Below are 12,874 nucleotides of genomic sequence, written 5' to 3'. Positions count from 1 at the left end.
GCTCTTTATATAGAAAAGCCTAACCATCATAGGTCATGTTTGCAGCACACCCAGCCCGCAGATAGTCCTCTGCCTGTTCATTTTACATATGGGTTCTATTGATGTAATTTATAATATTTAAGTTACCCAATCTCCAGCTTTTCTTTTGGCATCAGGATGCTTTTCGTGCTTACAAAGTCTTTCCCCATCCTGTGGTCTGGGGTCAGCAATCTCTGTCTGGCCCGCTGCTTCGTTTTGCAAATAAAGTTTTATTGGAACACAGCCATGCGCATTCATTTATGTGGGCTTTGAGGCTGCTTTTGTGCTGTGATAGCAGAGTTGAGTGGTTACAACAAAGGCCAGGTGGCCCATAAAGCCGAATATATTATCTGGCCTTTTAGGGAAAAAGTTTTCTTTACCACATCTGATGGACTCACAAGCCTTTAGCAAACAGAACGGAAGAAAGGGACATCATCGTCTCTACATTCCATCACACTCGTAACAGGAATCCGAACTTCCTGACCACACACCCCAAAAAAGACCCAACCCTCTCCCCATGCAGCTGCCGGAGGATGGGACAGAAGCCTGCTGGCAAAGAAAGGAAACCTGTTTCTGCAAACCTGTTGGTGTTGGTGAGCTTCTGGTCACAAGACTGTTCTGCAGTCCGCTTGTTGCCAGAAAGATCCCGGCCGCCACTGCCCGTGTACGTGAAAGAGTTCCCGTGGTCCTGAAACAGACAAGGAGGAGAGGCTGAGCCCTCCAGACACAGGAGAGGAGAGACTCAGCCAAAAACTACCCCGCACACACCTATCGGGAGGACAACCCTCAAAGACACAGAATGAGGAGAACCTGGGCATCCGTGTGCTACCGAAGGAGACCAAGCTAGTGCAGCCGTGACGGACCACGGTACCGAGGCTCCTCAAAACACTGAAAACAAGTTACCGTCCGATCCAGCAGTCCCACTTCTGGGTCTATACCCAAAGGAAGTGAAAACAGGGCCCTGGGGCGCCTGGGTGGCTCAGTGGGTTAAGCCACTGCCTTCGGCTCAGGTCATGATCTCAGGGTCCTGGGATCGAGTCCCGCATCGGGCTCTCTGATCGGCAGGGAGCCTGCTTCCCTCTCTCTCTCTCTCTCTGCCTACTTGTGATCTCTATCAAATAAATAAATAAAATCTTTAAAAAACAAACAAACAAAAAAAAAAAAAACCAGGGCCCTGAAGAGATGTTTGCACACCCATGTTCACAGTCGCATTATTCACAACAGCTAAGCGTAGAAACAACCCCACTGTCCATGGGAGATGAAGGATACACATGGTACAGTCCATCCACACACCGGAACATGACCCAGCCTTAGAAAAGAAGGAATCCTGACACGTGCCACAACGCGGAGGGACCCCAAGGACACTGGACTCAGTGAGAGGAGCCAGACCCAGGATACATCCTGCAGGACCCCACTCCCAGAAGAGTCCCGTCCCCAGAGGCAGAGAGGAGACGGAGGGAGCCAGGGCTGGGGCAGGGGGTGGGGAGTCGGTGCCCCGTGGGGACGAAGTCTCCGTGTGGGGAGATGGAAAGTTCTGGAGACGGAGGGTCGGGGTGGCTGTACGACAGTGGGAGTGCGCTTCATGCCGCTGAGCTGTGCACTCAGAAATACTTAAAAGAATAAGTTTTATGTGTATAAAATTTTTATTTTATTCGTAATTTTTAAAAAGTCTGGAACAGCTCCCCCCACACTCACCACATCATCCTCATATCCCCCAGCCAGGACCAAGGAGTAAGCCCCATCATTGCTCCGGCCATGGATGCCCGCCACGTGAGGTCGATGGACCCCCGACTCGCTGACCTGCGAAAACCACCGGGAGATAAATGGTAGGTTTGGGATTGGCTGTCACAGAGCAGCTCAACCCCACCCTTCTGGCTCCCACTTCCAAAGCCAGCGGCCTGACTTTTCTGCCGAAGCCAATCATACCTGTTCCGAGAGCCCCTCCCCCAGAAACCCCAAGTCTGAGCCACACCGTGGAAGGAGCTGGCCTGACGTCCAGCCCGGCCACCTGCCCTTAGGGTGGTCCTCGCCCAGGCACAGGGGCTTCTGGGAGGCCAGTACCCGTGGGCCCGGCCCCAGAGCCCAGGAAGTCAGGGGGTACCTGGACTCTGAACCTCCACATGGTGCCCACAGGGATCCCTGGGATGGGTCCGTAGTGGTTGGACGGGACGATGGTGCACTCCTTGGTACGTCCCACGCACGCCATGCCCTGTCCGTCCGGGACCAAAGGAAGAGCAGAGTGAGCGTGTGTGGGGCAGGGAGGGCGGCGGGGGTGCAGGGCGCGGGGCGGCCTCACCTTGCCCCAGTCCCGCTGCGAGGAGGATGTGGCTGACGCCATCTTCGCCTTCTTCTTGCTCTCTTTCAGCTTCTCGCCCGCCAGCACCACCTCGCTGGCGTCATTCCGACACTCGGGGCAGTACCTGCGGCAGCAGGGACGTCACCTCCTGTCCCTGCCTGCCCCCCACCCCCCGCCCCCAGCCACCCTGCGCGGTCCGGGGAAGGGAGAGCATTTCAGTCTAAATTCAGGAATATTAAGCAGGAACCAGCCCCCCCGATCCCCGATCGGACGAGCTCAGTAGCCACGTGTGCCCTGCCGGGTGGCGCAGAACAAGAAAATGCCGCTGGACGCCCAGACGCTCATCCCTCTCCCCCAGGCATCTCACGGCGCTGCCCAACGATGAGGGTAAATCTCGCCGGGGATACTGGACGCCCCCGGGGAAAACTCGACGGGCATCGAGAAGGAGTGCGTCCGCTCACCACTCGTCCTCCTTGGGGATGCTGCTGAGGGGCGGACGCAGACAGTAAATGTGGAAAGCCATGTCGCACTCGTCACACATGAGCTGCTTGTCGGGGTCCTGCTTGCCCCCGCACAGGTGACAGGCACACACCCTGCAGGTCTTGTTCTCGTCGTCCTTGCAATGCTTGCACGAGGGCCCGCTCTTCCCTGGACAAGGGAGGCGGGGCTCAGCTCCGGCGGGGCCGGGACGGGGAGCCCCCACCCCACACCCGACATGGGAGTCGCGGAAAGGCAGGATCGGAACTCACTTCTCATTGGGTTTTCGACGACGGGGCTCCCCTCGCCCGGAAGCTCGATCTTGAACACCTCGTCCACGAAGATGATCCGACAGTCATTGAGCGAACCACCCCTGTGAGGCAGAAGCCATTAGAACATTCCAGCTGGCCAAGCCAAGGCACCTCAGCAGGGACTCTGGCACCTCCCACGCTGCTCAGAGCAGAGAAACGCCTCTGGTTCTATCTAGTTCTATCAGGACCTCTCGCATTCACTGAGCTTCTCCCCTCGCTGGTTCAAGTCCTACTAAATCAGAGACTAGGCAGAGACAACGCATAAACCCCGGTTTCATCACGTGCCTTTGAGAGAAGAATTTCTAACCTTCAACAGGCCACCGTGACTAAACAAGGCCCAACACACGAAATAGAAAGGTGAGGTCTGCTCAGTCTTCCTGTATCAAAATGCGGAACTCCTCCAGGGTCAAGTGACCGCCAGGGACCAACCCCACATCTCCAACAGTGTCCAATGGCCAGTGGAGCCCCAGACACAAGCCACCCGTGTCATTCTGTGTTTTCCAACCACCACGCTGAATGAGTCAAATCGGACAGAATCAATGCTGGGCTTTACGTAAACTGATGTACTATTTCCACGGGTGACGACTAGGACAGAACTAGGAACGAGCTACTTCGCATTCTTGCCCAGCAACAAGTCACTGACCCCCAGTGTGCGTTACACTTCCGGGTCAGCTGGGCCCATGCCGGCCATATTTCGAGTGCTCGACAGCATGAGTGGCCGAGGCCATGGACCCGGGCTGCACAGGCAGAGACCCCAGGGACAGAGGCATAGAGGACATGGCGCCACAGGGCATGCATGGAAGGCAAAACCCAGGCCACGGAGAGTCTGTGGAACACACAACCAGGCTTCCTCAATAAATAACCTGGTAAGGAAAGGGGGAAGGAGGAAAGGACAGGAGACCTGAAGATAAAAGGGGCTTAAGTGATACAGATTGATCTAACTGAGGTCTGTGCGGGCTCCGTACACCCCAACTAGACAAATGGTTACAAAAACAAGTGAGGAAATTGGAAAACAAATCAGTGACTGAATAAGTCATTAAGAAATTATGACTGGGGGCACCTGGGTGGCTCAGTGGGTTAAGCCTCTACTTTCAGCTCGGGTCAAGATCCCAGGGTCCTGGGATCAAGCCCCGAGTCGGGCTCTCTGCTCAGCAGGGAGCCTGCTTCCTCCTCTCTCTCTGCCTCCCTCTCTGCCTATTTGTGATCTCTCTCTCTCTGTCAGATAAATAAAATGTTAAAAAAAAAAAAATTATGACTGGGGGGGCACCTGGGTGGCTCAGTGGGTTAAAGCCTCCGCCCTCAGCTCAGGTCATGATCTCAGGGTCCTGGGATCGAGCCCCACATCAGGCTCTCTGCTCAGCAGGGAGCCTGCTTCCTCCTCTCTCTCTCTCTGCTTCTCTGCCTACTTGAGATCTCCGTCTGTCAAATAAATAAATAAATCTTAAAAAAAAAAAATTTATGAATTAAGGCATAAAGACTTAAAATGAGGGCTCCTGGGTGGCTCAGTGGGTTAAAGCCTCTGCCTTTGGCTCAGGTCATGATCCCAGGGTCCTAGGATCGAGTCCCCGCATCAGGCTCTCTGCTCAGCAGGGAACCTGCTTCCGTTCCTCTCTCTCTGCCTACTTGTGATCTCTGTCAAATAAACAAATAAAATCTTTTAAAAAAAAAAAAAAAGACTTAAGGGCACCTGGGTGGCTCAGTGGGTTAAGCCGCTGCCTTCGGCTCAGGTCATGATCTCAGGGTCCTGGGATCGAGTCCCGCTTCGGGCTCTCTGCTCCGCAGGGAGCCTGCTTCCCTCTCTCTCTCTCTGCCTGCCTCTCTGTCTACTTGTGATCTCTGTCAAATAAATTAAAAAAAATCTTTAAAAAAAAAGACTTAAAATGAACACAAATTAAAAAAGAAAAAAAAAAGAAATTATGACATCTTTCCATTGTGACAACATCGTCATAACTGTTTAGGAAGAGTCACTTTAAAGAAATGACTCGAGGAGCACCCGGTGGCTCAGTGGGTTAAGCGTCTGCCTTCTGCTCAGGTCATGATCTCAGGGTCCTGGGATCCAGTCCCGCACCATGCTCCCTGCTCAGGGGGAGCCTGTTTCTCCCTCCCCTGCTGCTTGCGCAGGCTCTCTCAGATAAATAAAAACTTAAAAGAAATAAAGAAGAAATGAATTGTAAAGCATGTATGGATGGAATGAATCAATGCTTGAGAGCCACCTCAGCACGACAAGGCTGGTACCACTCTCCCGTGAAGGGAAATCCACGGAGTCCACTGCTGGCAGACACGCCCTTACAGGATGAGGGAGGGAGCGCCTCAGGTAGGAAATGATACGGGAAGGAAATCTTAGGAGCAAGAGAAGAGAAACAGAAAGAGCAGAAACGTGAGCACATCTGACAGATTACCCTCCTTCGAAGATCTGCAAGACACAGGTGAGGACTGAGATAAAGATCCGAACCCCGTCTGCGGCTCAGTGAGTACAAACAGACGTAAGTGAGGATGGGTTTCTGGCAAAAGGGACAACCAGTAGGTCGCACGCTTACGGTAAAAGCCAGAGGAACCACTAAAAAACCTATCCACAGCGATACTCAAAAGACAGTACGCAAATCTGGACAGAATCCTAAAAAGTGTTGAGGTAACCCATGGGAACGATGGAAAAAGAGAAACGGAAGAAACAAACAGAAAACAAATGACAAACTGGCAGACGTTAAGTCGTAACACACCAATGTTCGCCTCGCGGGAATGCTGTGAATGTGCCGATCAAGAGGCAAGATGCCAGGATGGATTAAAAAACACGCCAGTTATGTGCTGCTTCTAAGCAACTCACTTCAAATCCAACTACGCGGGTTGAAAGTAAAAGGAAAGAAAAGAATACAGCCTGCAAACATTAACCTGAAAAAGCAAAGCAGGTGTGGACAGACACACACACCTGGGAGCCAGGACACCACTAGACAAGAGGGAAATCACAACATGACGGAGAGGTCTCTCAACTGGGAAGACAGAGCTGCCCTGAGCGTGTGTGCCCCAGACACTGATGTGAGGCTGAGTGGGGGCAGACACGCCCACAGTGAAGGCGGGCACCACCCCCAGCACCTGACGGGGAACCAGACAGACAATCAGCAAGAATCAGAAGGGAGCAGCAACAGGCTCTAACAGATGGAAGTAGGAGCCTCTGCCCAACAGCAGAATATCCTGATTTTTCCTCAAGCAACCGCGGAATATTCAGCAACTTAGACCCTACCAGGGGCTACAGAAGAAACCATAATAAAGTCAAATTAGAAATCAGGGGGTGTCAGGGTGGCTCAATGGGTTGAGCAACTGCCTTCGGCTCAGCTCAGGGTCCCAGAATCGAGTCCCACATCACAGGAGGAGGGGTCAATGCTAAGCGGGAATGCTAAGCTTCTCCCTCTCCCTCTGCCTGCCTGCTGCTCCCCCTGCTTGGGCTCGCTCTGTGTCAAATAAACAAAAGTCTTAAAAAAAAAAAAAAGAAATTAGGAATGAGTAACAGAAGGACAATGCAGAAGTCTCTAAACACTTGGGAATTAAACACAATACTTCTAAAGAAGCCAGGAGCCAGAGAGGAAGTCTCAAAGGAAAAAAAAAAAAAAATGGTGAAGAAAAAGAAAAAAGAAAAATATAACACAGCAAACTTTTTTACATGGAGAGCCGTGAAGGCATCGCTGAGGACTACATGTATAGCGCTAAGGGCAGGCGTTAGGGAGGGGAGATGCCTCAGATCAACAGTCTAAGTTTCTTGTTACCTCAAGAAACTAGAAAAAGGGGATGCCCAGGTGGTTCAGTCGTTGAGCCTCTGCCTTCGGCTCAGGTCATGATCCCAGAGTCCTGGGATCGAGCCCCGCATCGGGCTCCCTGCTTGGCAGGAAGCCTGCTTCTCCCTCTCCCACTCCCCCTGCTTGTGTTCCCTCTCTCACTGGTCTCTGTCAAATAAAATCTTAAAAAAACACACACACACACACAAAAAAACATAAAAATAAATTTAAAAAAAAAAGAAACTAGAGAAAGAACAAAATCAACCCAAAGAAAGAAGGGAGAAAATTTAGGAGAGCAGAAATCAATGAAATTGAAAACAAGGAAGTAAGAGAGAAAAGCAATGAAAGAACACACTCGTTCTTCATTAACCATAGTGTGGCGGCAGCCTGGCCTGAGCCCCAGGACCTTGCCCCTAAACACCTGCGTAGGGCTCTACCCTCGTGTCCCTGCTCCCACACTGCCCCCCTGCAGTGCATTCCTGTCTCGGCTGCCAGAGCTGGAATTCTTAATCGTAGGTCAAAGCACGTGGCTTGGCTCCAATGCTACCAATGCTCAACGCTCCAAAGCTCCAATGGCTACCAGCAAAAGAGAAAGCGCCAGTTCCAAACCTCTCTGGACCATGCTACTTGGAGGCTCCCACAGTCTTCGTTCTTCTCCCCCTCCACTCCATCCCACTGACTTCCTTGCTAGAAACGCACCAGGCATGGCCTGCCCCAGGACCTTTGCACTTGCTGCACCTTGCTCAAGACACTGTTGCCCAAGTATCTGTGTATATATATGCATTATACACATGATGGAATATTACTTGATCACAAAAAAGGACATCCTGACACCTTGTGGTGGATGGACTCTGAGGACACCAGGCTCAGCGAGAGAAGCCAGATGCAGGAGGGCACAACCTGCAAGACCCCACTCCCAGGAGGTGCCAGGAGTCCCGTGCACATAGACAGAGACAGATGGTGGGAGCCAGGGCTGGGGCGGGGGGTGGGGAGTCCGTGCTTCCTGGGGACAGAGTCTCTGCATGGGGAGATGGAAAGTTCTGGAGACGGAGAGTGGGGATTACTGCACAATGGCGTTAAGTGTGCTTCATGCCACTGAGCTGTGCACTTAGAAGTGGTTAAGTGGTAAGTTTTCTGTCATGTATATCTTTTTTTTTTTTTTGAAGATTTTATTTATTTATTTGACAGACAGAGATCACAAGCAGACAGAGAGGCAGGCAGAGAGAGAGAGAGAGGAGGAAGCAGGCTCCCTGCTGAGCAGAGAGCCCGATGTGGGGCTCGATCCCAGGACCCTGGGATCATGACCTGAGCTGAAGGCAGAGGCTTTAACCCACTGAGCCACCCAGGTGCCCCCTGTCATGTATAGCTACACCCGGACACACGCATGTAGAACAGGGCTTGGCAAATACCTAAAAGGGGCCAGACAGTATTTTTGGATTGGTGGGCCACACAGCCTCTCTTCACCTAACGCACTCTGCCCTTTTAACACCAAAGCAGCCACGGATAATCAGTAAAGAGATGGGCGTAGCTGTGTGCCAATAAAACTTTATTTGCCAAAACAGGCAGAGGGCTGGATCTGGCTGCGGACTGCAGTTTGCTGATCCCAGATGCAGACCATATTCTACATGTACTTTGCTTCTGTGCCTGTTTATGCTAGCTTACGCACAGGTGACAGAGAGAGGTCTCCAGAAAGGAGAAGTGGGTGACCAAGGGAGAGAGAAGAAGGGAGAATGTTCTTTTAGTACTTTCTGGATTTTGATACTCTGGGATTACTACCTATTCACCAAATTCAGAACAATACAAAAAAAGAGAAAAGGGCCTCTTGAAACCTCCACCATCGGGGCCTGGGGTTCAGAGACAGTCGACCAGGCGGAGGGATGTGAGGGACGGAGGGCCTCACCTCCGGGGCCCTGGCTGGACAGCCTCGGGGCTGCGCGTCACTCACCCGAGCCGGACGTTGGCGTACAGCTCCCGCGCCGTCCGGGTCTCGCGCTTCCGCACGATCTCTGCATCGTACCAGAAGCCACGCTCCTTGGGGTTGTCGGGGTTATAGTTGAGCATGACCTCCTGGCCCACCTCTAGCTCGTGCCACTTGAGAATGTGCCGGGCGCGGGCCCGGACGTCCCGGGAACTCATCTGGACCACTCCATTCTCCGGGTAGCTGGGGGGAAAACCCATCAGCACGAGATCCCGGCATCACACCCGACTTCATTCCCTTGCCGGGAGACGCGCCCACACGAGTGCGGGTTACTTTGGTCACAGTGGCCCATCAAGTCCCCTCCCCGATGAGCTCAGCTCCCAGTAAGGAAAATACCCAGGACTAGAAGACACGTTCGAATTACAGGTGTTGTGGGTTGAACAGTGTCCCCGGAAAAGACCTGCTGAGAATCCTTACAAGAGGAGGAGGAGACACCAGGGCCGGCTCTCGTGGCCCCACAAGGGAAAGCCCGTGTGAGGACAGCGAGAAGGCAGTCGGTCTGCAAGCTGGGAAGACGGCCCTCACCAGGAAGCAACCCGCCAGCTCGGCGCTGTGGGATTCCCAGCCTCCAGAGCCGGGAGATGTAGCCGCCAAGCCTGGAGTCACCTGCGGTGGTCACCCAAGCCGGTCCCAGACCTCCTCCACGTGCAGAGACCAGGACCCTGTGCCCGGCACATGCTAAGTACTTGCACGTCCCAGTAAGGGACAGATGACAAACTCCAGAGAGGCCTCATGCAGCAATGACGCATGGTAGGAACCGAAGAATTCAGGACCCGGGGTGGGGGGAGCGCATTTCCAACTGGCTGTCGCGAGGAGGGGGTCCCTGTGACGTCAACCCTCTAGGGGTGGCCTCGTGGGTGGTTAAGTCCTGACCGTCATGCCCTAGGCGTTGCCGAACTCCAGGGCCCACGGACACAGTGAACACCCCGGCCTGCCCAAGCACAGCGACACTCACTCGTCGTATTTCACGTGATAAATGACATCGTCTTCCGGCGTCGAGCTGGAGCTGCAGGGCTCATCCGAAGACAGGGCCTTCCTTGTCACCCTGACCACCTGGGCCTCGAACCACGCCCCCATGTTCGTGTCCCGAGCATCGACATACTCATTGGCCTGCCGGGAACCAGAAAACACTCTCATCCAGCCCAGAGACACCCGACATGTCGGACCACCAACGCGGACGAAAGGCTGCTTGGGTTCCCAGGGGCTGGACGCTTCAGGATCGGGACTCAAACCCAAATGACCGTAGTAGAATTTCTTGGCCATGGCACTGAGGATTCCCTGGTTCTCCTTCTACCGGGACGGGCAGAGAGAGCACCGCAAAACCCAGACACAGTGCGTGCCGTCAAGGATCACTAAGGGACGCTGGATCGCTCCATGTGTTTCCTCGGGGAAGCCTCGGGAGTGCTCCCGCCAGCGATTTTCACAGCAGGACCAGGGGTGCCAGCCAAGGGAAGGAGGACAGCTGGCCCGACCCTGCAGTCGGGCTACCAGAAAGCCAGTGATGATGGAGGGGCACGGGGCATGCTACCCAGGGCCCTGGGAGTGAAGAGAGCGGCCATGTGGGGAGCACGCTCAACCCCAAACCTGCTGCGAGAGACTCACCTTGTACAGGCCCAGCTCTGTCTCATCCCATGTGTCTTCATCCGCCAGGCCCGCCTTCCCGTCTGCCTCCGAGGCCGCCTCGCCGCTGTTGGAGGACTTGTCAGACTCGCTCTGGCCCAGGCAGCAGCCTGAGTCCGTGTCCGACAGTTCCGAGTCCCTCTCCTTGATGCTGCTGGCCGGGAGCACAAGGCTCTGGCGCACCAGGAGCTGGATGGTGTCATTCAGGCGAACGTCGTAGTCAAAGAGTGTGTGGCCGTCCTCCATCTGCAGAGACCCCAAGACAAAGGTCACCGGCCCGCCAGCCACTGAGTGCTCCCCTTCTGGGTGCCCGGCAGCAGACACACCATGAGCAAGGTACCAGATCGGCCCTCGTGGAGGGCGGGATCTAGATCAGACTACAGGACAATACTGCCAGGGTGGGGGGCGGGGGGCAGGTAACACACGTCACCTCTTTCCATCAGGACCCTCAGAGCCTCTCCAATGAGGACTCCTTGCGTCACACAGAGAATGTTCTGAGAGCACCCAGCATAACCAGCCGCGCTGGGTGCACCCATCACATGCCAGGGAGGGTTTCGGAATATTCGGTCCAACAACAATACACGGCCTTTGGCAGTGGGGCCAAACTGAGGGCGAGCTCGCCCCCCAGGGAGCGCCGCGTCCCCTGGCTCAAAAAGCCGCAGCCGCAAAGCACAGAGACTCCACGATAATTACTCAGGGGAAAAAATTAAGCCAGGTCCCTGCTCACACCAGACACCAGAATCCATCCCCAAGGAGTCAGGCGGTGTAAACCAGAGTGACCCCAACATGGGCGAGTCACCCCCTCCGCCCACACAGTGCGCGTATTTCAATGTGTGCAGCACCCCAGGGCCTCAGCGGGTCAGACGGTTACTGAACGCAGACTCCTGTGGGGGTGTCAGTGGAATACCCCGACTCAGGGGTTCCCGCCCAGGGTGATCCCGCCTCCCTGCCAGGGGATTGACAACACCTGAGGTTATCAAGACTGGGATGGGGGCGGGGAGGCCCCCACGGTGCCCGGGACACGCCCACAGGGACCCAACTAGCCAATCCAGCTTAGCCTAGACCTTCCAGTGGTGCCGAGGGGGAGGGACCGGGGAGGGACAGGGAGACACCCTGTCCTACCGGAAGGAGACCCAAACCCAACATCCGCCAGCTTCCCCGCTGGCCCCACCCCTCTGCACGAGCTTCTCTCCCCCAATCCCACCCACAGGAGTCCCTGGCTGTGCTGACACCACTCAGGCCCGCCATCCTCATGACCCCTGCTGACAGTGTACAAAGGAGTTTTGTCATCTGAGCCACATCCCGGTGGCACATGAGGCCCGAGGAGTTCTCTTTTATTTGAAGCTGTCCCCCCGCACCGCGGCACCCCACCAACACCTAGCAAAGCCCCTCGAGCGCATCTTGTTCTCGCCCAACACCCCTAAGGCAGGTCTCTGCCTGCAGCGCCATAGGCATACATATTTTATATAAGGTGTCAGGCTGCTCCCCAGGGGGCCATCCTGGGCACTGGAGGGGGGGGCAGCGTCCCCTGACCCCACACACTAGATGCCAGGAGCACTCCGGGTCGTGAGGACCAGAGATGTCCCCAGACACGGCCCAGTGTCCCCTGAGGGCCACACTACCCGGCTCAGAAGCAGTGTCCTAAAGAAAAAGAGAAAGGGAAACAAATGCACAAATAATCAACTTTCCCTCCTTCCCAAGGGTTAGCAGAAGTCGCTGGTCCGAAGGCCTGGTGGCCGTCAACAGGCAAGCGGCCCCTGGGTCACAGGGAAGGCGAACTCCAGGGCCCAAAGCCCCTCACGGCAGCAGCTGCGGTTTCATTCAGCGCAAACCGAGCATCTGGTGAATGGTCGCCCCCTCCCTGGGAGAAGGCCTCTGGACACACGGACACTTGCCTACAGCCACGAAGCTTCGTGGGCACACCCCACGGCTTCACACAGCGTGAGGGGGGAGCCTCGACGCCAGCCCCCCCCCAGGGCAGCTGTGATGATGGGTAGAGGGGACACAGCTGGGAAGAGACAAGTCAACCTGCACGTGCGTGTTCACGGCAGCGGGACACACAGCAGCCTAAGGGGGGAGCCACCCAGTGTCCACCAACCGGGGGGCGGGGAACACCACACACACACACACCGTGCCCCCCCCACGCGGGACGGTCCCTCGGCCGTGGACAGGAGTGAGGCGCCCACACGCATGGCCCCAGGGACAGACCCCGAGCCCATGACACTCAGGGAGGGAACCAGACACAGAAGGCCACACGCGGTGTGAGTCCGCGCCTGGACCAGGCTCCTCCATGGACAAGGCTGGTGACTGGTTATCAGGGGCTGAGAAGGGACACTAAAAAGTATGCAGGTAAAGAGAACGTCCCAGCAGTGCCCGCGGTGACGGCTGCACGGCTCTGTGAAGGCACGGA

General features: G+C 55.2%; 1 protein-coding gene across 3 annotated transcripts in view; it reads right to left on the bottom strand.

Moving 5' to 3' along the window:
* UHRF1 (ubiquitin like with PHD and ring finger domains 1) overlaps positions 1–12,874 on the bottom strand; it is a 28,444-nt gene that overhangs the window by 7,664 nt on the left and 7,906 nt on the right. For all 3 annotated transcript variants that reach the window (XM_045990478.1, XM_045990477.1, XM_045990476.1), the window contains 9 exons: positions 10,447–10,710; positions 9,800–9,954; positions 8,812–9,027; positions 3,064–3,164; positions 2,776–2,962; positions 2,315–2,438; positions 2,120–2,227; positions 1,714–1,818; positions 600–706 (listed from right to left, as the gene is read on the bottom strand). In XM_045990478.1, the coding sequence (XP_045846434.1) occupies positions 600–706; positions 1,714–1,818; positions 2,120–2,227; positions 2,315–2,438; positions 2,776–2,962; positions 3,064–3,164; positions 8,812–9,027; positions 9,800–9,954; positions 10,447–10,710 (1,367 nt within the window). The remainder of the gene's footprint in view (positions 1–599; positions 707–1,713; positions 1,819–2,119; positions 2,228–2,314; positions 2,439–2,775; positions 2,963–3,063; positions 3,165–8,811; positions 9,028–9,799; positions 9,955–10,446; positions 10,711–12,874) is intronic.

The sequence above is a fragment of the Meles meles genome, chromosome 20, assembly GCF_922984935.1.
Source record: "Meles meles chromosome 20, mMelMel3.1 paternal haplotype, whole genome shotgun sequence".
Lineage (NCBI taxonomy): Eukaryota > Metazoa > Chordata > Mammalia > Carnivora > Mustelidae > Meles > Meles meles.
Note: the sequence above shows the minus strand (reverse complement) of the source record. Positions and strands in the feature narration are given on the sequence as shown.